Here is a 25,505-nt window from a genome sequence, read left to right as displayed (position 1 = left end):
CAGGTTAAAGGCGTCTCTGAGCCAGGGCGCTTCTAGGTGGCGCGCGCGCTGCCCGGCACGGGCCAGCCCTGCCCCGGGGGATCGCCTCAGGAAACGGTTCTGCATCGGCAGGCGGCTCCCGCCGGGCGGAAGAGGCGCAGCGCGGGCCCCCCTGTGAGCGGGTCGGTTGCTAGGGGCCCTCCCGAAATTACACAAGGCGCCGGGGGCTTGTTTCGGCCTTACAAAGGGGCCGGTGTAACGACACGTACTGGGAGCGGGAGCTGTTTGTGTCGTGACGCCGGCGCGCCCCGGACGCAGCCCCGAGGACAGGGCCCCAGGCGAGGAGACGCGGCCCCACCATCCCCGGCTCAGCAGTAAGTCAGTGGCGCGGGCCCTGGCTCCCGCCCATGGCTAAGGCGGGCCGGGCCTGGGCCTAGGCCCGCCTTACCCAGGGGCCGTGCCGACACGGTGCGTGCCCGGCTCGCGCGCCTCTCCCCCTAGCCGAGGGCTCTCGGCGCCTCCGCTCAGGAGCTAGAAGGGGGCGGAGCCTGGGGGCGGGACACCTTCCTGGCCACGCCCCTGTATTGGTTGGTTGAGGGCGAGTACCTCCTGGGACGGGCGGAAGGGGCCAGCCAGAGGCGATGTTGATTTGCTGGCGGGAAGATCGATCTCGCGCAGCTGCGTTTCCTATTGGTGCAGCGCAGTCCCCGCCCCCTGTTGCCCCCCCCGGGAGGGCGGTAGATTCGCGCTGTGCGGCCCAGAGCCCGGAAGGATGCACCTCGTTCCGGCTCGTGCCGCTGCCACCCGCCTTGGAGCCTGCTGTGAGCCGCGGGGGCGGGGCGGGGCTTGGGGGCGGGGCTCGAGGCAGCTGCAGCCTCCGTCTCCAGTTCCGCGGGCAGCTGGGGGCCGGGCCGGGCCCCCCCATTGCAAAGTCTCCGTGCACAGCCCCTGGCTGTAAGGCGGCTGTGGCGGGCGGGTGCACGTGGTGCTTTACTGCCCGGAAAGGGGGGTGCATAGCTGCGGGTTTGCGTGGTGCTCTGAGGGCTGAGCAGTGCCCGGCCGTTTTTACCCACGAAAGCTTATGTCCAAATAAATCTGTTAGTCTTTCAGGTGCCACCATACTCCTTGTTGTTTTTGTAGTTAACGCTTGTTGGCATTGCAGGTTGTCTGCTATGAGTCAGCTGGAGTTAAAGAGAAACAAGGTCCTGGAAGCCAGGTTTGTGGCAGATGAAGATGTTCTGAAGCACATTTCTGATAACGGAGGTACTAGTGGTTTAAGCGTAAACAGGCACCTTGTTTTGCAGATATTGAAATGTATCAAGGGTCAGGGTCGTCAAAATGATGGTAGCCTCTGGGTGCCCAACTTCATCTTGGAGGGGTCTGATTGCTCAGAAAGCAAGTGCTCAGCACTTCCTGATAACTAGGCCTCTTTAAGTATCTGGAAACTGAGGCACCTAAAATCACTAGTTGCTCCTGAATCATTTTGAATGTTAATAATTTGCATATTCCCAGCAGCGGTAATGTCGTGTGAGCATCTCCTTTTAAAAACTTGGCTTGGGGTGTCTTTTTATGGTGTTGAGTGTGATCTTTTTAGACTTTATGGGACTCAAATCCTGATATGTGCAACTCTGCAGTGGCAGATAACACTTCAGAATTGCACTGATGTCATCACTTATATGGATATTGAGAACTTGGTATGAAATTTAGAAGTAGGTATGAAACAAAAAAACAGTCATGTTAATGTCTCAGTTCCAGATCCGTTCCAAATGAGTGTTTGGCAGTTGGGACAGGTGCTGTTTTGAGTTTCCATATGAATGTTAAAAGCCAGAGACCTTCACTGCAGCTTTGGTTACTTAAATTGTAAGCATTTGAGACAGGGTCTGTGGTTTTTATTCTATTTGTACAGCCCCTATTAAAACTCTGAGGGGGCGTGAGAAAGGGGGTTGCTCCGAGGTACTACTGCAGTACCATTAATTAATAATTATATTTAGCTTATCAGAAGTTACGGTTTTGTGGTTGTGATTCTAGGTGTTAAAGTTCGGAAGGAAAGAGCTCAACTTGCGCTCAATGTAAAGAGATTTGTGAAGAAACTTGAGAACATTTCTGATGATGATGAGGCCCAGGAGATCATGGAAGAGCAGAACTATGTGGCTGTTTTGGGGGCATGTGATGAAGGTATTTCTGGGGAAGATATAGCATGTGTCTAATTCAGAAAACTCTTGTAACATGTAAGTGGTGGGGTTGTTTGGCAAACAATTATTTGGCTTCAGGGAGTGATGCCCAGTGACCACGAACTTTGACAGTGTGTGGTTGAGTTCTAATGGTTCTTGGACTGCTTGTGGGCTTTTTTCCACTTCCATAACATAAACAGCCCTTTCAAGTCCAATGATAAAGTATTAGTCTTGACGCCCATGGCTCAGGAATATGTCAGTGCTTTTTATGTATCCATGACTAAGAAATCATTAAGAAAGGGATAGATAATAAGAGAGAGAATATCACATTGCCTCTGTATAAATCCATGGTATGCCCACATCTTGAATACTGCGTGCAGATGGTGGTTGCCCCATCTCAAAAAAGATATATTGAAATTGGAAAAGGTTCAGAAAAGGGCAACAAAAATGATTAGGGGTATGGAATGGCTTCCGTATGAGGAGAGATTAATAAGACTGGGACTTTTCAACTTAGAAAAGAGACAACTAAGGGGGGATATGAAAGAGGTCTATAAAATCATGACTGGTGTGGAGAAAGTAAATAAGGAAGTATTATTTACTCCTCAAAACACAAGAACTAGGGGGTCACCAAATGAAATTATAAGCAGCAGGTTTGAAACAAACAAAAGGAAGTATTTCTTCACACAGCCCACAGTCAACCTGTGGAACTCCTTGCCAGAGGATGTTGTGAAGGCCAAGACTATAACAGGGTTCAAAAAAGAACTAGATAAATTCATGGAAGATAGGTCTATCAATGGCTATTAGCCAGGATGGACAGGGATGGTGTCCCTAGTCTCTGTTTGCCAGAAGCTGGGAATGGGCAACAGGAGATGGATCACTTGATGATTACCTGTTCTGTTCATTCCCTCGGGGGCACCTGGCATTGGCCACTCTTGAAAGACAGGCTAGATGGGCCTTTGGTCTGACCCAGTATGGCCATTCTTATGTGTTTTCTAACAGATTCCTTGAGAAATGGCCCCAGTGCAGGTGGTGGTAAAATTTACTCGTTCCAGACTCCAAAACGTTCTGGCAAGATGGCAGAGCTGGGTATGTTTTCCTTTTCAGTATTACCATGTGGATAAACTCTTCTTGGAATCTTAGTCTGGCAGCCTCCATACATAATTTACTTGTATCTTAAAAGTGCTATTTTTGGTGTCTTACAATTGGCTTTAGATCAAAAGTTTTGAGAAACAGAAGCTCGGGATTTGGACATATTGGTGACTGCTTCTTCTGTAATGGCAGCTCTCATGTTATAGTGGTCCCCTTTCTGTATGTGTTAATGCAGAGGTTCACATCCACTGTATTGTGTCACCAGTAATTCAGGCTTTAACCACTGGTGCTCTGGGTTTCCCTTACTGTAATGTTGAACCTTTGTGCTGGGCTTTATTGTGTCTCCTGTTCCACTGTGCGTGCCATAATCCCACAGCAGAGTCTGAGCTGATCCATCCTTTAGTCTTGCAGGTGGAGTGTGAAGTTTGGAACATTTCGAGCTCTGTTGTGGGTTAGAATAAGCCAAGTGGAATGGGAGATTCTGGCTGGTAAAGCTGAAGTCTTAGCTGAGTGAACTGAGTGAAGTTTAGATTCTCAACACTGTTATTGCAATTCATAGCCTTTTGCATTCAAGTCACCAGTTCAAATCCAACCCACACTGATAATTATCAGAAGGGCGTCAATAAAATGTGAGTTTAGTCCAGTTCCCAGTGGACTGATGATCTCAACACATAAGCCATTACCACAGAGTCCAGTTCAGCAGCCTCAGACAGAGGACCAAGTGTCATGACTAAAATATTCTCTCACCTCCAGGGGTGGCCCCTCCATGAGGGTGGCATGTAGGTCAGGCTAACTCTGTACCTGTCTTATGGATCAGCAGAAGAGTGTAGTCTTGAAGAACCTTTCACGAGTACTAAATTTACACACAAAGGTAGAGAAAGAAGGGAAATATCTGGTGCAGCTCCTTGAAAGGGTTGGGAAATGGGGTTAATATGTAAGAGATTACTTTGGGCAAAGAACTCTGTGTGTCACTGTGACAAATCCACAGCTGTCCAGTGTGAGTTTTGTGCCTATCACGTTTTGAAACTATTCTCTTTTATTTAAAGCCTCTGAACTAGCCCAGACACCAGGGAGGAATGTAATGTTTGATTCCTCCCAGTATCCTGAGAAGCCAGCCAGCACCCCTCAAAGCAGCAAGAGTAAGTTCTGAGACCCTTTGGTGAATTGGAGGAAAGTAGCTAGCAGGTGTATCCCAGCACAAATGGCAATTAAGCAGGTTGGCGTTCAGGGTCCAACTCCCAGCATACTTGATATTCCAGGGTTAGTGCCGCTTAGTCTGCCTGGTGCTCTAGTTCTCTTGTGGATCATGCTGTTGATTGGTTTTTTCCCTACTGGCTTAGAGAAGAATGTGTTTGCTTCTCCCTTCTGCTGCTGCAATGCACAGTAACATTGAGTCAGCTGAGAAACTCCTCTGACTTGGCTGCATACGCTTCACTTGAGTATTCTTTAAATCAGGGCTAATGAGGACCGTGAAGGACTAGACTGGCAGCCCCTGTACAGGTGCACTGGAGCGTAGAATATGCAGGGGGTGCTCTGCAGAGGGAGCAGAGAGAATGGAGCATCAGTGCTAGACACCTAGTGGCACGTCTCGCAACAAAGAAGGCATGGCAAGCTGGCCTTTGGAATAAACAGGGCCCAGACCCTCACCCTTACCTACCTGTTGGCTTCGGAGTTTTGACCTGGATTGGTGTGTGAGCTTGAAGGGGAGGAGAGCGGTCCAGGAAGCAATCAGTCTGTTAACACGTGGCCTATGCTATGTCATTGTTTGAGTGCTACGGGAGGAGGGAGAAGAAACATGCTTTGCTGCATTCCAACCCTAGCAGGAAGGCCCTGACTTGTGTTCTGCAATGGGGTCTGGAGCTGGTTGGTGCAGCCCCAGAGAGGGACAGGGACAGACCAGCCTGGAGATGTGCTTGTTCAACACCTCCCCATGATAGCCCCCCAGTTCAATAGGTGGATTATACCACAGCCAGCCCAGCTCCTCCTCTCCATGCCTCGCATCCAGCCTTGCTTCCCTCCTCCCCAGGAGTCCTGGGAGGCAGTTACTTGCTCCAAGCTGCAATGGCTGGAGTGCAAGAACTGGACACCCCTACTGCAGGGTTGGCTCAGGCTCCCCCTCCTGTCCCACACCACAGCTCCTTTCTGGACTAGACATGGAGAATAGCCTTGCTTGCTGTCCCCGTCCTTCCCCACTCTACCTAAACCCTTACCCCCTTCCTGCTCACTCGAGGTTTCCTGTCAGTCCCCAGTACCCATGGACCCTGGCTAAAGCCACCAGTGGTGGTAGCACCACCGCCCCTTTCGTGGGGCGTATTCCCCCCTCTGGGGCAGCTGCGGGTTGCTGCACCTTGCACTCATGAGGGTGACTGGCCAGAGAGTTAACATGTAGGGACACTATCTCTGAGACACTGAGAGCGGATGCCTGCATTTCTTACTTGGGGAAACATGAGCATCTTGTGCCCATATTTGTAGGAGCTGGCAGTGCTGGAAATATATGGTACTCTCATTGTTTCGTTTGCTTTACAGAGTACTCTGCTTCGAACAAAGCCCAGCTGCAGGTGAGTGACAGCTTTTTGCTTGATCTTATTTTAAAACACAAACCATCTGATTATTATGGGGGTTGGGGCTTGAAGAGCCTCTCCCCACCCGTCACCTCCCTAGATTTTTCACAATGCAGATGTCTCCATTTTGAAGCAGGCAGGGAATGGTTTAAATGAACACTGGAACTGCCGCAAATGAGGATCTTGGATTTATGGGCTTTAGAGTGAACACGCAGATCAGTAGGTTTGACAGACTAATTAGCATGAGTGAGAGATGGTTCCCTTGCCTCACGCAACTGGACATGTTTGACATTCCTTTAATATGCAGTTAAATGCTTAGATTTCCAGCTGCTTGTAAAACTTGCTGGAGGAAATTGTATAAATTTTAGGACTGGAGGATGTCAGTGCTCCAGAAATGCTGCAAACAGTGGTGACTCATTAGCCTTTGGTCACTTTAGTGTCCACTAGTAATAATGGAAATGTAATGCTGGGGAAAGATTGATGAGACTGAAGTCCTCCTCGGGTACAGTACGAAACAGGCAAACTTCATGCAGCAGCAATGCAAGCTTTCCTCTACGCTGCCCCACCAACTTGTTTCAACTCTGAACTAGATGGACAGCCTAGAGGTAAGAGGGTAGTTTAGTCTCCATAATTCAGTTAGGCCTTGGCAAGTCTGCTGAGGTTGCATCAGGGCAGGACTGCCCCTTGGGGAGTTCATGAAGTGAATGCTGGGAAATAGATAGGGACCAGACTCCAGTGAATGATTGCTTATATAGCACCATGCTGTAGGTGCGTGCAGTACACCTCTACCCCGATATAACGCTGTCCTCAGGAGCCAAAAAGCCTTACCGCGTTATAGGTGAAACCGCGTTATATTGAACTTGCTTTGATCCGCCAGAGCGCGCAGCCCCGCCCCCCCGCAGTGCTGCTTTACCACGTTATATCCGAATTCGCGTTCTATCAGGTCGCGTTATATTGGGGTAGAGGTGTACTTTGAAGCATATTTAAAGTGCTGTTCTAATCTGAAAAGTGAGTCTAAAAGATGGCATCATGGTTCCACATGTGATCTACACAGTTCTAATTATTGCAAACTCAACCTGGAGTCTGAGTCCGGCTGTGCTCGTTCTGGGTTACTTATCAGTAATAAAGATTCTGCAATTGGAACTTGGTTTACAGTTTTTGCAGCAGAACCCAGCTCCCTCTTGCAGATCTGTATTGGCTTTGCTTGCTAACAGGAATACAAAGCGAAAAACAAAACAAAACCCCAGTCTTATTACACAAAGTAAATTGATGCAACTGAACATGCACAGATGATTGGACTGGCATTTGTACATAGTCACTTTAAGAATAGACCTGCACTTCAAATGTGGTAACAAGGTCCAAAGCTACAAAAAAAGGTCTTAGATCCTCCCATGGCAAGGCCCTGGAAGGTTTCATTTATATCTTAGCAAAATTGTCCTTAGGAGTCCTTTGTCTGATGTCCTGATAATATATTGTGTTTAACTTGATGAGAAGGCTCTGCTGTGGCTCTGCACATCCTGTGTGTTCTAAAGTTAAACTCTCTTGGACATAAGAGGTAATCATACCTCCTTCCCCCACAAAACAGAAATGATCTGTTTAACAGGGTTAAGCGAACTGCGACTGAACAAAACTGCTCAGTGCTCCTCAGACACATTACGTTGCTGCTGGGCTTCTCAACCCTGCCAGCCTGTTCTGGGTGCTCTGTTATGCTTTGCTAGTCGCTCGCTTATTGGAACTCCAAGTGACTTTGGTGAGTAGAATATGTGACCTAGCGCATCATGGCTGACAGAAGTGTTACCATTGTCATCACTTCCACGTGGCTCCTTCAGGGGTAAAGGGTTCTCAATTTTCCGCATCCTGGTTGTGAGTTGTGATCCCCATTCCCCCAGGGTTCGGGTGGTCACCTGACACAAGGAATTCCCTCTCCCAACCACAGCTTCCTTCTTCTGCATTCTCAGGTCCCTGCCAGCTGAAAGAGAGAGCTCAGAAATTAAACCCTGGGCCCTGGCCTGGCAAAGTGCTGCTACTGGTAGGGCACGTGTGACTTTACTAACATACTTGTGCTCTTGCAGAGTAAAAAGAATGAATTTGTGTCCACAACACCTTACAGACTCAGGAAGAGATTGACAGGTAAGGAGTACCATTTGCAGTAAGCTCCAGCTTACAGGAGTACAGTAGCATTGATAAGTAAAAGCTTAGGGTGGATCTTAGTGTTTCTGTTACTTATAACCTGCTGTCTGAGTTCCATCTAAAGAACTAGATACATTCATGGAGGATAGGTCCATCAATGGCTATTAGCCAGGATGGGCAAGAATGGTGTCCCTAGCCTCTGTTTGCCAGAAGCTGGGAATGAGCGACAGGGGATGGATCACTTGATGACTACCTATTCTGTTCATTCCCTCTGGGGCACCTGGCACTGGCCACTGTCGGAAGACAGGATACTGGGCTAGATGGACCTTTGGTCTGACCCAGTAGGGCCATTTTTACGTTTTTATCTCCCCATGGGTGCTTCAAGGACATGAATTCTCTATGCAGACAACAAAGTGACTCCCAAGTCAAAATAGCATAATAGCCATCTTTACTGAGCCAGTGTTTGGGATACATAGTTCCTTCACTGCAAGATACTGTTTCTGAGGTGTTGGGGTGTGAGTGGCAGCACCTAATCTCTTACTTCAGTGACTTTGTCTTAGCAGGTAAAACCATGTGAATAATCCCATGTATGCGGATGCTTTACTAAATGTGAGGAATTCAGTTCTTCTGTTACTCTCTAATCTCTGTCTGCTGTAGGCTGGGAGTTTGTTTCCGTCAGCCTTAATCACTTGAACTGACTTAAGAAGCTGTTAAGCTTTTCAGAGTGGCTGGGATTTTAATATTCTATATCTATAGCAGATGATTTCAAATCATTGGCTGGCTTCAAGTGTGCCGGATCAGTGTGGGAGAGATTTGCATGTCATGTTCTTACACGTTTTAACACGTGTATATGTGACAGTAAATTGAGGTAGGTTGGGGGTTCTCAAACAGGGTCGTGACCCCTGGGGTCGTCAGGTGGTTATGCAGGGGGTCACAAGCTGTCAGCCTCCACCCCAAACCCCGCTTCACCTCCAGCATTTATAATAGTGTTAAATATTTTAAAGAAGTGTTTTTAATTTATAAGTGCGGGGGTCACACTCAGAGGGTTGCTGTGTGAAAAGGGACACCAATACAAAAGTTTGAGAACCACTGAGCTAGGCAAATTAGCATTTAATCTGACAAGCTCAGTTGTTTGGGCTTTATTCATCTGTAGTAGAAATATATGAAAATTCTAGTAAAAATTCCATTCCAGTAAGATTGTTTGAACCTCACTTTGGGAAGTTTATAGATTACCATAATTCAGAAAATTAAGACCTCTTTTATGTTCTTGCAATTGTGTTTATTTGTGTGTAGTTTGTGTTAAATTGTCATGGGATATTCACTCTGCATAAAGATAATTGGTCACTTTTTAGGCTGAGGGTGAAATTTTCAGACGTGCCTAAGTGACAGTCAGGGGATCTCAGGATCCTAGGTACCTAAATTTCATTTTGAAAAGTGACTTGGTCTTCTAAATCCCTCATGCGCTTTTGAACATTTTGCGCTTTTAAAAAAATTACTGCTCCTTAGTGCTTCAAAGCCATGAAAGAGTGAGCCAGATTCTCTTCTCACTCTTGAATCAACAGAATTGTTAATAAAATTCCCATGGCAAAGCCCTTTTTTGCTAGTGGTGACGTGAGCCAGAAAGAACCCAACTTATGTTTGGAGGGCTGGCAGGTGGAATAACTCTTCTTACTAGTATAGACTGATGTCGAGTCTTTAAGAGAAACATGGAATCTCACAATGTCATTTTTAGAGCCACACTTTGAGGCTTGTGCCAATTTGCAGAGCCTTACTAAATAATTGGAAAGAGAAGGGGAAAAGAGAGCAGTGTTCATATTTTCAGTTCTACGTAGAATGGATTTTTTTTGAGTAGCACGATGGCTATGAAACCGGATTAGGTAAGAGGAGACCTAGGCTGCAGGAAATGTGTAATAAGGGTTCTCTGTAAAAAGATATTACCAGCTCTCAAATGCTTTCCCCTTAGCTCCAAGCTTGCGTTCAGACAGCGAGAGTGACTATTCTGCTTCATGCTCTGAGGAGGAGGAAGAGGACAAGGACCACAAAGAAACCTGTGATGTCATATTGGACCAAAAGACCCCAAGTAAAACTAGAGCAGCTCCTCCTTCCAAAAAAACACCAGCTAAGAAACTGAAGGAGGAAATGACAGTGAGTGTGGAGGAAATACATCCCTGATAGGAGAGATTCAGAGATGCTTGATGACAGCGATTGTTGGAGGGGCTGGATTCACCACCCTGCTAGTGCGCTCTACATACCTAGAGCATGTTAATGTAGCCCCGCAGGGTCCACCTAGAGCAGTTTGAACACCACATGCTGCCTGTGGCATCCCAGCATCCCAGACCGCACCTAACAATTGCCATGGCTTGTCTCCTGTCAGACCCTCATGGCAGGGGAGAAGTGGCAGGAGGAGGATTATTCTGAGAAGGAGTTCCAGACCTAGCATTGGCCAAGGAATTAAGGGCTGTAGGTGGTATTTGAGGGCAGCTTTCCTACGCTCTGTCTCCCTGTTTGGGGGTAGGGTTTCAGCCCCTCCCCCTTGCCAACAGATGGGTGGGGGGGGAGAGAGGTCAAAGTAGCCTGCCTAATTCCTCCCAAATCTTTTTCATAACATTCCTAAAAGTCTGAGAATGAGGTTGGCATCTCTGCTTTGTTTTCTTCTCAACCCCGTCCACTCTGAACTGAGGAGCGGGTGTGGCTGTAAAGTGGCATCCTAACACAGCAATTTGAGCCTCGGGGGGGTGGAGAGAGCGAGCCCCCAGAACCTGCCTGAGACTGACCTTTAACTCTGCCTTTTCAGAGCAACCTGGTGGAAGAATACTTTGAGGCACACAGTAGTTCCAAAGTTCTAACCTCCGATCGAACCCTTCAGAAGCTGCAGAAAAGAAAGCTGGATCAGGTAAAGTTTGTAGCAGATGAAACCGCCTTCAGAATGGAAGGTCTTGTCTGTGGTGGATTTCCACCCCCCTGAAATTCCCCCCTGTTGCTACCTCCAGTTCAGCTGTACTAGTGATATCAGTGGCAGGAGCCCTAGTGTAGACAGTGTGCCAACAGTCCATTGGTGTTTGAACTATTATGCGTTGTACAGCTGCTCTGAGTAGGGTCAGGTGACATAGTGGTTAAACTGCTATCGCCTTCTCTGCTCTAGTGCTCCCACCATTGGAGCTGAGAAAGTGGTAGCAACAGTGGGGTGGGAAGAGGGAAGTGTGTAGCAGGTGCTGGCTAATAGGTCGGTTGAATGTTGCAATTGCTAGAATTCCGAATGCAGGGGAGGTAGAAAGGAATGATACGAATGGAGGGCAGCGATGAAGTCTGCTACCAACCCGGGCAGCAATGAGGTCTGCCTTTTGTGAACAAATTTGTTAAAAGTAAAAACCCATCTATTCCCCCAGATGAGCTGAGGGGAGTATTAATGGTGTGGGGGAAGATTTCAGCTCTGGGTTTGCGGTTCAAATCCCACGCAGGTTGGGGGCAGCCCGAAGCGTTACTATCGGACAGCTATTCAGTGGCCTCTGTATATGTGTGAAAGGGAGTGTTCTCCCAGTCTGGTTCCCAGTAGACATATAACTCTGGTGGCTTTTTAAAAAAAACTTAAATGGACCACTTGTTGACACTCCCCGTGGAGAGGCCGTGGATTGAATGTATCACAGAGAGCGAATGATCCCCACGTCCCTAGAGGTGGCCCCTCCGGAGCAGGGACTCCAAGAAACATGTACTGTTGGTGCCTGCTGTCTGTTCGGTGAATACATAAGATTTTTGTGTCTGGGGTTATCGGTCTAACTCCATGTTACCAAAACACATGCATTCAGATTACCTACTGACTGCTGCCTGGATTCTGCATAATGCATTACCCAGGGAAAACTCTGGTGGATTCCAGGTAGTTAAATTGGACACTCCTGTGTATTGGGAAATCCAGACGTGCAGTTTTAAATCGTCTGCTGATATCAAAGGGACTAATGGGCAGCTTGATGCTCTGAAAGCTTTGTGTTTATCCGAAATAGCACAGTTGCCTTCTGTTTTCTCTCCAGAGTAAACTCTCTCCTGCCACATGGGGGTGGGAAGTGAATGCATTAATTGGAGAATTTGAAGCCTGCATAGGTCTCATGCTACAGCAGTTCCAATTTCGTTGCCAACATTATAAGTAGCGCTGCTAGCTTACATCTCAGGACTCTGGCATGTCTTTTAAAAGCCTGAACTAGCCCTCCAGATTCGTAATACATTTTTCATAGCACTTTCTCTGGTGAGACTAGTTTTGATCTGCAGGTGAATTCGTTCCTATTTGTTTTCTAATACTCTGGAGTCTTCTCTTTAAACCTAATACCTCATGGCCTTTAACCCTTTAGTGACGGAATCAACTGAACTAACGCAAACCACATTGACAGGCACTCTGGTCTTGCCCAGTGCTAATGGGGTTGTCTCTGGTTCGGTGCATCCATTATTGGCAGAGCATGCTTAGCGGAGAAAATCCAGCTGCTGGTGCAGAAGAAGCTGTGAGTGTGCCGTTGTCTCATTAGCAGTATGCCCACATGCTGCAAGGTGAAGCAGAATGGGGTGTGACCAAGACACAGGACTGAGCATCAGCCTTGATCCTGTTCTCGGATCGGCCACAGGTTTCTGTGTAAAAGTGGGCAAGTCATTTGATTTCCCCATCAGCAAACCTGGGCTAATTGTTCCCACTGGAGTATTGCAGTTTAATTAATTAATACAGGTAAAGCACTCGGATCTTTGAATGGAAGGTGCTGTAGAAGTGCAGTGTTTATAAGTGTTTGTGCAGTCACAAACTCCAGGCACACATTTAGACACCTGTTTAGTCATTGTCTTCAACCCTAAACCCTGTATGACTGTCCTATTCTCCCCTTCTAAACACAGCAAACGCTGCTTGTCCTCCTGAACAAGGCTCCCCCTGCCTTCACTGCTGAACTGAAGGAACTAAACCAACAGCACGAATCCTTGTTTTCCAAGTGGATGCTGCAGTTACAGTAAGTATCTATGGATTCCTCTAAGAAGATACAGTGAACATTAGTCCCCAACATACCATCAGGAAAGCCTCTGCTAATTTAAATCATTGTCCCAAAGATGGGCAATGGAATGATTCACTGACTGAATTAGGGCTGAGGTTGCAGGATAAGCAGGTGTAATTTCTTAGGGCGCAGTCTGGGTAATGCATCTCTTGTGAGACAAGTTGTGCAAAATTTACTCTTTATGAGCTGAACAGCCGGGGTTTTTAGAGGTGTAGAGTGTCCCCAGTTGATGGGAGCTGTAAGTGCTCATTAGTATGTTTTATAAACAGTCAAGTAGATGAGGAAAGGGGGAAAGACAGTTTAGAGCATACAAGTCTGTTAGCAAATCGCCAGTATCACTTACCATAGAATCTGGTTTTCTTCAGTGGTGTAATAGTGAGCTTTCTTAGCGTGAGGGATCTAATAGTAGATGTGAGAAGAAAAGTGCCAAGTCGGTTGAGGTCTGTAGGAGCTCAAATTCTGTGTCAATTTGTGTGAGAGAGAGTGGGGTTGGGGGGGCACACTTCCATTATACACCTCTACCCCGATATAACACGAATTAGGATATAACGCGGTAAAGCAGCGCTCCAGCGGATCAAAGCAAGTTCAATATAACGCGGTTTCACCTATAACACGGTAAGATTTTTTGGCTCCCAAGGACAGCGTTATATTGGGGTAGAGGTGTATTTAATACTGGGTGTTGCTTATAGAGCTATAAGATTCCATGGTGCTTTACAGAAGACAAGGTCCCTGCCTCTAGAGGATTCGATTCTAACTGGGACAAAGGATACAGAGGCTACTAGCTCAGAGGAGGGCAGGTGCAGATGTATGGGAGGACATCAGTGCTAGAAGGCTTCGCGAAAAGTGTGGTGCAAGGAGGAAATTGCGGTGTCATGGTTCATGGGACAGTCCCGGACATATGGGATAGTGTGAGAAAGATGGCAGGCTGGTGAGGCAGAGGAAGCAGGTGGGGGGTGGGAGCAACATAGGTTTACAATAAATATTCTCGTTGGGCCAAATCCAGAGAGGTCTCATGTGCTTGCACTGAAGTTAATGGGAGTTGTTTGCGCACAGCAATGTACTGTGCCTGAATAGCTTGGTGGAGGGGCCTATGCAGTGGCTTTGTGAGCAATTTCTGTGTTAGTCTGCACTGTTTCAGAGGACCTGATAGTCTTCAGTCAAGTGTCCCTTTTGTGTGAGGACTGCAAATTCCCAGGTCTTGAGCATGCTGATAAACACTCCTGTTTAGTTACATGGAACCACCATACCCGCTCATCTCAAACCCCCTACGAACGGAGGGACTGGCTGGCTGCAAGCTGAAGTAGCCTGGACTTGATTGACTCTTTAGAATTGTAAGATTGTAGGAGGAGAGGGAATCAGATTGTTTCATGTAATGAAAACAGAGATGTGAGATTCTAAAAGGACCTGTCAGTTTGATTCCTTTAATCTGCTCTCTTCGCTGCAGCCTGGGGTTCAGTATTGTGCTTTATGGACTGGGCTCAAAGAGAGATCTGTTGGAGAAGTTTCGTACCTCTCTGCTCCGGGATTCTGTTCACCTGGTTGTCAATGGCTTCTTCCCCAGCATCACTGTGAGATCAGTAAGTGTGACAGAGCTTGTGAGGTTTTTAAGTTGCTGCTTGTTATCTGCAGCCACTAAAATCTTCCAATACAAAACGTTTAGTGTAGACCACAGGAAGCTTTCCCAGTCTCTAAACACAGACTCCTCAATGAATAGCATTCCCCGTTCTCCCTTCTCCTTGAGTTTAAAGAAACTTTGGCCACGCTGGGGATTGGTACCTGAACTAGTGCAAACTCCCTAGTATAGATGAGGTATCCCATAATATGCAACATACTCCAATACAACTTACCTGTGCTTGAAATTGGAGAAAATCATGACTTACCTTGACTACCCTAGGGGTTTGCACCATGTGCAGCTATGCTGGCAACTGGCCACAGATAGCTGGAATTGGTGAAGATCCTTGGTGTTAGCTAAGGCCCAACTCTTAGATTTGGTGTTAAGCCCATAGTTATCAGAAGTCCCTCAGGATGATAGTGATCTTGCACTTTTCTGTTACAGATTCTGAACTCCATAACAGAGGAGGTGCTGGATCATGTGGGGACTTTCCGCAGCCCTATGGATCAGTTAGACTTGATCATGAAAAGATTTAAAGAAGGTAAAGAGGCTGAGCAGATGCCCTAAAGCTTAGACTCTCTCTGATCTTGGAAAAGCTTGTGCAAGTCTGGTGTCTTCCTTGAAATCACATCTACTTCCCCCTTGCTCAATTGCAATCTTTGTGTTGACTCTTGCCGTTCTGTTTCCTGTCTTGTGATTTTGTGGCCTTCATGGAAAATATACATAGTTCTCTGAATAGATGCGTAAGTGCACCAGGGTGTTGGCTTCTTGGTTGTGAAATGTGTGAAGGTGTCTTGAAATTGAGTACCTGGAAATACAGCATTCCCTTTCCTCAGTTTCAGCATGTTAGCTTAGATACATTGCCAAGGAAAGGTGAGAAAATGAGCATTCTGACAATGAGCACGAGAGCCTCATGTCTGCTCTACCGAGTACTTAGTCTCTTCACTAGGTTCATTGGAGGGGTTTGTGCCATATTTCTCCTCAGCTGTAAGTTCATTGATAGGTTTTACCCTTATTCTGTTCTAAGCTTTTTGTATGGGGGTGGGTGGGAGAAGGAGGTTCTTACTGGTTGCCTGAGGGCCTGAACAATACCCATTGAAGCCAAGAGGTGAAAATTTCAAGAGCCTAAGAGAACCCAGATGCCCAAATACCACTGAAATTTAATGGGAGTAGGGGGCTGAACTTCCTTAGGCTCCTTCGAAAACCCTGGCCTAAGAGGCTTGCTATAGACTTCAATGGACATTAGACTTTGTACAGTCAAAGCTCAATCCAATGGACTGAAAGGGACTGGCGATGTAACTTAATGTATGCAGACCCCTCTGTGGCTGATGGCTGTTCTGAGCAAACAAAGTAGAAAGTGGAAGTTCAGGTTCTAAAAGCAATGTTAAATGGGTCATGTCATATATACAGAGTGCTTGCTGAGTTCCATATGTAACTGTATAGCTGTATGCTGTGTATGTGTACAGTCCCAGTGGCTAAATTTTGTGTCTACATCTGTGCATATGTGATGTTGCCATTGGAGCCTTGACTCTTGTATCTTTTTTGTTTTTTTTCCTCAAATGTTCATCCTTCATCTGTCTTCGTGCTTTCCTACAGAGAGTGGGTAGGGGAAAGGTTGGCTGGCTGGAGGCAGGCCCCCAATTGTAGCTGTTCTTATGCAGCATGACAGGTGCTAAACTCTAGCTGTCTCCCTGTGGAAAACCCAGGGCTATGGGCAGTTGAGTAGCTACTTGGTTTCTGCACAAAACAGAATATATAATTGGCTAATGGTTTGTCAGGGAGTTTACTGGGCTCGCCAAGCAGCTGTTTCTTTGGGAGCTTTAGCAGCAACAGGCCAAGTTTGAAGTTTTAAAGATCACCCATTTGCATTCTGTGTGTCAATAAGTCTCAGAGTACATCTGTGCAGCAGCTGGGAGATGCAATTCCCAGTTTGGGTAGATATACAGGCCCTAACTTTGCTCAAACTAGCACCTAAAAATAGTTTCTGTGGCAGCCAGGGCTAGCCCCTGGAGTACATACCTAGGAGCTTGGGCATGATTGTACTTGCCTGCTCAGGCTAGCTGCCCACCACTGCCACACTGCTTTGCTCAGGTTAGCATGTGTACCGCTACCTGCACTGGGAATTACATCTCCGAGCTGCTGTGTAGACATACCCATACAGAGCTCTTTAAAGGCACGTTGAGAGAGATTTCTGTTCAAGTCAGTGGGCTTTGGATCAGATCCTCTGTGAGTGGGAGGGTTTTATTTGGTCTCTCACTTGCATAATTCAAAAGTAGTAGAACAGATCTGTACTTAAACCCCGCTCCTAAAATAAATTCATATTGTCTAGAACAGTGGTTTTCAAACTTTTTTTTTCTGGCGACCCAGTTGAAGAAAATGGTTGATGCCCGTGACCCAATGGAGTTGGGGATGAGGGGTTTGGGAGGGGCAGAGGGTTGGGGTGCAGGGGTGAGGGCTGTGGGGTGGGGCTGGAAATGAGGGGTTCAGGGTGTGGGAGGGGGCTCTGGGCTGGGGCAGGGGGTTGGGGTGCAGGCTCTAGGGTGGGGCTGGGGATGAGGGGTTTGGGGTGCAAGAAGGGGCTCTGGGTTTGGGGGGGCTCAGGACTGGGGCAAGGGATTTGGGGCACAGGCTTACCTCGGGCGGCTCCCAGTCAACGGCACAGTGGGGATGCTAAGGCAGGCTTCCTGCCTGTCCTGGCACTGCGGACCGTGCTGCTCCCTGGAAGCGGCCAGCAGCAGATCCAGCTCTGCCTGGCTCTCACCCACAGGCACCGCCCCCCCCCCCCCCAGCTCCTATTGGCTGGTTCCTGGACAATGAGAGTGTGGAGCCAGTGCTTGGGGTAGGGGCAGCATGTGGAGCCCTGTGGCACCCCCACCCCCAGGAGCTACACCTGCTGCTGGCCCCTTCTGGGGCATAGCGCAGTGTCAGAACAGGTAGGCACTAGCCGGGCAGCACCACCGATGGGACTTTTAACGGCCCGGTTGGCGGTGCTGACCAATGCTGCCACGACCTAGTGCCTTCCGTTCCACGAACCAGTACTGGGTCGCAACCCGCAGTTTGAAAACCACTGGTGTAGAGGCTCAGAACTAAAGGCATAGAAAGCTTCAGCCCCAAAGAGAAACCTCTGGACAAGTTATGAGCAAGTGAAAGGGGGGTTATGAAAGGAAAGCTGCAGTGGTGGTGAGAGCTACGGAAGGAGCTTGTATAAAATATTTCAGATGCCCTGAAATACAGGCTGATTGGCATCCGCAGGGCCTAGTAACCTGAAAGGCAAAGTCCTCTGACATTGGAGTGCTGGACGGACATGCATAGGGGATTTGACAGGACTGGCTTGCACTCAAACCACAGTGAGAACGTGGAATCTCTTCACTCTTAGTGTAGCTCCTTAGTGTGACTGTTCCCTTGCTGTTTTTTCCTCCCTTTGTAGATTCTTCCTTGGAGCTCTATCTCCTCATCCATAACCTGGACAGCAAGATGTTGAGAGGAGACAAAAGCCAGCAAATTCTTGCACAGTTAGCATCCCTGCCCAACATCCACCTCATCGCCTCCATTGATCACATCAATGCTCCACTCAGTGAGTCCCAGGGCCTTGGTTTCCTCTACTGTGCTTCCAGAAAAACCAACCTTCTGGGATTGTTAAATGCACTGTGTATATTGCTTGCATTGTCTCATCTCTGCCCCGTGAGTGCATAATGTACAGGTAGCTTTCTATTCGCACCTGGAGACCATGGTCAGGATGGGAGCCCCATTGCCCATGGGCTGTACAAACACATAACTATAGCTGCCAATCACTGTCAGATTATCTATAGAGTACTGATGCTTCACTGAACCACTGGTTCAAACACCACGTTGTTCAGACTGGCGCTATCCTGTAGCTTCTAACTGAAAGTGGAATGGAAAAGGGGATGTGTGCAGTGTGCGTGTAAATTCTTTGGTGCAGGGAACATGTTTCACTCTGAGTGTAAATGGCTGGGTAAATAATATTGCTCTATGTAAGTGAGGATTCGCTAAGGCAGTGGTTCTCAACCAGGGGTATGTCAGAGGGGTACACAGAGGTCTTCCAGGGAATATGTCAACTTGTCTAGATCAGGGGTCATGGGATGGATTTAGAGGGGTTGCAAGTGCAGTTAGGTGGTAGCAAGCAGGGCAATTGCCCGGGACCCCACACCCCAGGGGCCCCCGTGAAGCTAAGTTACATGCTTCAGCTCCACACAGTGGGACTTGGGTTTCAGGGGTACAGTAGTCTGGAAAGGTTGGGAACCACTGCTCTAAGGTTGTGCTGCTGCACTAAGCACTAGACCTTAAGATGGTTTATATTGTATGACTGGGAGAAGCTAAATCTGCAACCCTGTCTCTCCTTTCTTCCCTTTTGTGTGTGTGTGTGTGTCTAGTGTGGGATCAGGCAAAACAAAGCCTCTATAACTGGCTCTGGTATGAAACAACCACTTTTAGTCCCTACCTGGAAGAAACCTCCTATGAGAACTCGCTCTTAGTGCAGCAATGTGGGTCTCTAGCTCTGAGCTCCCTAACGCATGTCTTGCACAGCCTCACCCCCAATGCAAGGTAAGATCCTATCACGTTATCGTTCTAGCAGCTAGAAGCCCCAGTTAAGATTGTGCTAGGTGCTGTGTGTACATGTAGTAAGAGAGAGTCTCAGTCCCAAAGATCTTACATTCTATATAGATAAGAGACAAAAAGGGTGAGAGAGAGAGAGAGACAGGGCTGCCATCCCCAATTTCCATATGGGTAGAGCCCTGTGTGGATAAAAATTTATATCCATGGATATAAACCGGTATCCGCGGAACCTCAGGGCTCTCGCAGGAACCACAGCAGCGAAAGGAGCAGGACGTGGGCACTGATCCCAGGAGCCAGTGCCCCACACCGACAGCTCCTCCAGCATGGCTGTACCGCCCCCAGCCGCGCCCACTGGGTGGGCACCAGGCTCACAGGCAGCTGTGCCTGGTTGTGCTCTTGTGTGCAAGCGGCGCGCACCCCCCCGAACGGGAGAGACAGACAGCTGCGTGGAGGGGGCGGGGCTGCGAATGGTACAGCGGCGCTGGAGGAACTGCCGGCGCGGGGTGCTGGCTCCTGGGAGCGACGACCCCACGTTCTGCTCCTTTCACTGTTGTGGTTCCGCAGATACTGATTTATATCCACGGATATAAATTTGTATCGCGCAGGGCTCTACGTTTGGGGAACTGAGACATGGAGTGATTAAGTGACTTGCCTGGTGTCATTAAGAAGTCAATGGTGGAGCTTGAATTGAACCCTGATCTCCTGAGTCCCAGTCCAGTTCCTTAACCACACGCCATCCTTCATCTCACTTCTTTTCTCATAATTGGAAAGCAAGGTTCCCATTGGCTGTCTCTCAGCAGCATGGATCTCGGTCTAGCTGGAGGAAGTTTAGAATGCAAAATATTGGGGTGCCAGCAGAGACTGGCTACACAATGACTTGGATTTTGTGTTCTGCTAAGTGCCCCTCTTCAGACGGCTTAGTGAGTCGTTGATGGGTGAAGAGTTGGGGGAAGCTCCACCTTCTCTCTCAGCACTTCTTTGAGTCAGTGAAATGTGCCCTATAGTGAAGGAGCAAGGTGACAGCTCTTAAAGCGAGATTATCTCCCCGCCCATTCAGTATTGCAGAATGTTCCTGTGGCAGCTGTTACTTTTCCACGTAAGCAACTGCAACTTTGGGAACATGCATATCTGCAGCTGCTTTCTATGCCGTTTAGCAGCTGGAGACAACGTGTAGAGTCCTCACCAAGAGACCAGCAAGTTCACCATGGACCATTAATAGTCCATGGACCATAGTATGGGAGCCACTGATGTACAGCACTAGAGAAAATAGATAGCTAGTATGCTGGGGTGGTTTACTAGACCTTTCATTCTAACAACCAAGAATCTTGCCATACAAATCAAAAATGGAGGATTTGGCTTGCTGTACTGGTGCTTCTATCACCACACAGACACAACTCAATCTCAATTTCTATAGCACTTCCTGCTGCATTTGCACATAGAGTGTGTGGCTACAGACACAGACTGACTGTTTCTAACAATACCGGACAGCTTGCTTTTGTCCATGGAGGAGCCTGTGTGTGTCTTGGCAGCCATCCCTTGGATGGGGTATGATAACATCTAAGACCATCCACCTTAAATCCAGCTCAGACTCCTTTAAAATACAAATTCAAAGTTTTAATCTGAAAACCTGCAGGGAAAAAGAGAATAATTAAATGACTTCAGTGTTAGAATCTTATTTGACTAAGAAAGTTGAGCTTGTTTTTTCTGTAACTCACAGTGAATATTGCTCACTGCATGAAAGGGGCAGGTTCCACGACCAGCGTATTGGTTGGCTTTGCAAGGCAGTGTATGAACTACAGAATTGCTTTGCATTGCAGTACGACCTGCCATTTTTGATTTCTTGCTTGTAGTGGGCAACGATAAAATAATTAGTTGACTACATGGGTGTACTCTCTTGGGCTCTATGGCAAGGGTGGGCAAACCTTTTGTCCCGAGGGCCACATTTGGGTGGGGAAATTGCATGCAGGGCCATGAATGTAGGGCTGGGGCAGGGGGTTGGGGTGTGGGAGGGGGTGTGGTGTACAGGAAGGGGCTCAGGGCAAGGGGTTGGGGTGCAGGGAGGGTGCTCTGCAGGGCGTTGGGGGCTCAGGGCAGGGGGTTGGGGTGCAGGAGGGGTGTGGCAGGGGGTTGGGGTGCAGAGGGGTGCGGAGTATGGGAGGGGGCTCAGGGCAGGGGGTTGAGGGCTCAGGGCAGGGGGTTGGGGTGCAGGAGGGGTGTGGTGGGGGTTGGGGTGCGGAGTATGGGAGGGGGCTCAGGGCAGGGGGTTGAGGGCTCAGGACAGGGGGTTGGGGTGCAGAGAGGGGTGCGGAGTATGGGAGGGGGCTCAGGGCAGGGGGTTGGGGTGCAGGAGGTGTTGGGGGTGTGGGCTCCAGCCCGGTGCTGTTTACCTTGCTGTTCCCGGCCAATGGGAGTTGCAGGGGGCAGTGTCTGCAGGTGAGGACAGCGCACGGAGCCCTCTGCCCCACCCCCTATCCCTGGGGCCGCAGGGACATGGTGCCGGCCACTTCCGGGAACGGTGCAGGGACCGGGTAGGCAGGGAAGCCTGCCTTAGCCCCATGGCGCCACAGGGGTGCCCACGGGCCGTAGTTTGCCCACCCCTGCTCTATGCAATGATAACTTAATTTGGGCTTTATCTGTAGAACAATCAGCTTTCTGACACTTTTCAAGTTGATTGTTTAACTTGGGTTCCAAGTGATCAGTAGCCCTTACATGATGGAGGAATGGGACCACTTTAAATGAATGGCTCTTGGAAAGCAAGTCTTTTCCTCCATCTGCTGTGTACGCACAAGACTCTGTTCTTCAAGAAAAATTGTTTAAAAAAAAAAAAAAGGCCATTACAGAAATGTTAATTTATTTTTTCCCCCCACAGAGGGATTTTCAGACTGCTGGCCCAGTATCATCTGGAGAACAAGGATAACCCATCTTACCCAGGTACCCGGTGTTTGATGTAGGAATGCACGTGGCATTTCCTCTCTCCTCTGATGTGGCACCATTGACAGTTCAGTCAAGGTGGAAGCTGGGTTCTCCCATTTTAGCATGTGTTGCCATAGCAGATTTACGGAAACTGCTGGCTCTTGAATATGAGTTTAGCACAGAGCATCTCTACCAGTGCTGTGCATTGGGCTACATGTTCTGGTGTGTGATGTGAAATCAGATGAATGGCTGAGTTCAGAGGATCTCTTCTTACTGTCACCAAGTCTGATAGTGAAATCCTTCACGTGGGGCTGAGTTACAAAACCAAGGAAGAAGTTAACTGTCACATGCCATCCATTGATTAGGGGAGACAAGGAGTCGAGACCTCTTGGGTTCTGCTACCACTTCTGCCACTGACTAGCTGCGTGACCTTAGTCAAGCCACTTAATCTATGTCCTGGCTTGTCCCCCTATGATACCTACAGGTTAATGTCTGTAGTGCTCTGCAATTTGCAAATAAATGGCATAGTATTAATCTAGGAAGATAAAGATACAATAATATAGGAGCTGTGCAGTGAAAGAGAATCCCACACTGGGCTGTGCACTTGAGTGCTCTGAAAGTTTGACTTTACCAAATTGGATGTCCCAGTAATGCTGTTTTATAGTGAGCAAGCAGTGCAAGCTATCCTTCAGAATTGCAGGAGAGGAAGTAACTCTGCCCTCTACCAGAGCACATGAATCTGCTTTGGATGCTGGCTGTCTTGATTTATTTAACTCCTCTCCATACCCAGGACTATCTTTCCAAGACTTCTACCAGCGGTGTCGGGAGGCCTTCCTTGTGAACAGTGACCTGACTCTTCGGGCTCAGCTGACAGAATTCAGGGACCACAAGCTCATCCGGACCAAGCGGGTGAGCTAGGCAACTGTTATCTTGACTGTGGCTACAGCTGGTGGCCTTACTTTTTATTTCACTACTTGCAGCTGTTGAGTTTACCTGAGATGAGCTGTACCTATGTCCAAAGTACACTGTTTGAAGCACTGACAAATGGTCAGTGCATTAGTGAAGGGCTGAAGGCCTATAGCATGCTATCCACTTTTGCATGCAGGCCTCTCAACATTCTGTGCAATGGAAAGAGACTGCAGAAAAGGGCAACATGGCTTAGTTACTTAACAACACAGAGCTCCTCTGGGTATTCAGTGGCACCCTGATTACCTGAAGATCTCGAGGAGCAATCTGAAGCATTTGGGTAACTAGAATAGACTATTTAGCAAGCTTTCAAGTCTTACTTGGAGTCCCCGGAATGGAGACTGCTAGCCAGCTCCAGCAACGAGGCTGCATTCCCAGGTCTCCCAAACCCAGAGCTCTGTGTAGAGGATCTTCTAGCTGCAAACTGGCTCAGCAACAGGGGGCAAGAACAGTGCTCTGGCCTTGAGGGACATGGATCAGAGGAGTGAATAGAGGCACGTTACACCCTTGAGAACATAAAAGAACTTTGATTAACCACAGTTGTACTGTAATGTCTGCCTGCATTATAGCTGATAAATGTCTGAAGAACTCCTGTTGCCACTTTTCACTTTTAGACCATGTCCCTCTTTTGCAAGAAATATACTCTTATGTCCTGAGGCAGTAAGTCATTTAAGTGAAGTGGATAGGGACTGCTCCCATTCTCTCGTGTAATATGCAAGGGTAACTGAGTCAGCTGCCTTCTAAAGCTCTGGGGTTTGTCTCCCAAACCAGATATGAGCTGATTATTTCAATGTGCTTTTTCGCTTGTTGCTATGCTAAGGAAATATTCCTGGATTAATATTGTAGTTAGTACCACTGAACAGTGACCTGGCTGGGCACACTACATAAGGCCACGTTGGTGTGTCGAATCTGTGCTGTTTGTAACGGTGTTGTCTAGTGGCTCATGTTGCATTTTGCATCGGTGCGATTTCTTTGCACAGTCCTGTGTTGACAGTGTGTGTCCGTTTTCAGGGAACGGATGGAGTGGAGTATTTATTAATTCCTGTAGACAACGGGACCTTGACTGATTTCTTAGAAAAAGAGGATGAAGACATGTGAATCCTCTCAAATCCCAAACCATCTACACCAACTGCTATCAAGGGATGCTGGAGAGGTCTGATCGCTCTCCCTTTGACCATGGGCTGCTGGACCACTTAATGAAATGTGACACTTTCCAAGTCTGATGTTCTAATTACTTGAGTAGTTCTGGGTAGAGTTCCATATGCAAGACATATCTTACTCTTGAGTTTAGATTTGTATTCTTTTAGTCTTCCAGCTCACGTGATGCCTTCTTCATATCTATGCAGCCACTTTTGCAGACTAGGAAAACTAACTCTTCAGTAAGATTGTGCCTTCTGCTCATTACCTCTCTGCAGAGGAAGGTTTGGCTGGAGCAGTTCACTTGAGGAATGCAATGACTCCATGCTCAGAGCTTTATTTTGTACTAGAGTTGTAATTTTTCACAGCTCAGTGCTTTCCAGTACTCCCCACATTGGTCAAGCCGATGGGCTCCTAGTGTGTGAAGTTGCTGAGATTTTAGAATGCCAAGTGATCTACGTTGAGTGGTCAAGTCAGGTGGAGTGGAATAAAAGTGGAACATAAAAAACAAGGGGTTGGAATGTTGTGGGTAACTTATTAAACCTTCCCTCTTTGCTGAAATGTTGACAGTAGAATAGAGGAGCTTTTCCCAAAATCCAAATCTTTTTACAAGTGGGAATCTGTATTGAAAATTGTGACTGGGAAGGGCTCTAAAGTGACCTGTAATGGGAGGGAAGGAAAAACAATGACTTTTTCCTGCTTTATGGTATGTACAGAAGGCTATAAAGTATTTTTTTAAAATCAGGGATGTCCAAGTTGGCTTTCCTGGAGAACTTTTTGGAGGTCCTGAATAGAAGATAAGTTCAACAAAGATCACTTTTCTCCATGGTATTTTTTAGGCATCTGCACTACATTAAAATTTTTTTTTTTTATGTTCCAACAGTCTGCATAAGAATAACGTCCAGTCTTGTTTCACCTGCATGATTTATCTGTTCTAGTCTACCAGTTCTCCAGTATCTATAGTGCCTTCTAGGAAAACCAGAGACTCTATCTGAATTTCTAATGTAGCAGAAAAAATGTGGTTAATATGGGAGTGTAAGGGTACTTTGGCGCCTTCTCCATATATCAGAAAGAAAGAGGCACAGATGTAGTTTTTTTCCCCTTTGCAGGTCACCTTTAGGCTCTGCAGTTCTATCACCTACATAAAACGATCTGCCAGTCAGACTTCAGGGACACTTGAACTTATTGCCTAATCTTGTGGCAATCCATCTTATAAATGACTGTTTTGAATGACAGAACGTTAAATAAACTTTTATTCATGTTCTCTAGTTTCTCTCACAGATCTCCTGGTGTATAGATGACTGAAACCCCATTTTCATTATTGCCTACACTATAGCAGATGACACAATGCATGGCT

The 25,505-nt window shown here is 47.6% G+C and overlaps 1 protein-coding gene across 1 annotated transcript; it reads left to right on the top strand.

Moving 5' to 3' along the window:
- The first annotated feature begins 1,148 nt into the window (after positions 1-1,148).
- Positions 1,149-25,414, top strand: ORC2 (origin recognition complex subunit 2). The gene is made up of 16 exons (XM_065413495.1): positions 1,149-1,242; positions 2,008-2,154; positions 3,150-3,236; positions 4,286-4,378; positions 5,766-5,797; positions 7,873-7,930; positions 9,894-10,075; positions 10,725-10,823; positions 12,794-12,903; positions 14,390-14,522; positions 15,002-15,098; positions 17,985-18,131; positions 18,949-19,120; positions 22,002-22,063; positions 22,836-22,954; positions 24,023-25,414. The coding sequence occupies exons 1-16, from the start codon at positions 1,152-1,154 to the stop codon at positions 24,107-24,109; spliced, it is 1,716 nt and encodes a 571-aa protein (XP_065269567.1). The 5' UTR covers positions 1,149-1,151; the 3' UTR covers positions 24,110-25,414.
- The last annotated feature ends 91 nt before the right edge of the window (positions 25,415-25,505 follow it).

The sequence above is a fragment of the Emys orbicularis genome, chromosome 11 (genome assembly GCF_028017835.1).
Source record: "Emys orbicularis isolate rEmyOrb1 chromosome 11, rEmyOrb1.hap1, whole genome shotgun sequence".
NCBI classification, from domain to species: Eukaryota; Metazoa; Chordata; order Testudines; family Emydidae; genus Emys; species Emys orbicularis.
The sequence above is the reverse complement of the archived record's forward strand: the minus strand, read 5'-3'. Positions and strand labels throughout refer to the sequence as shown.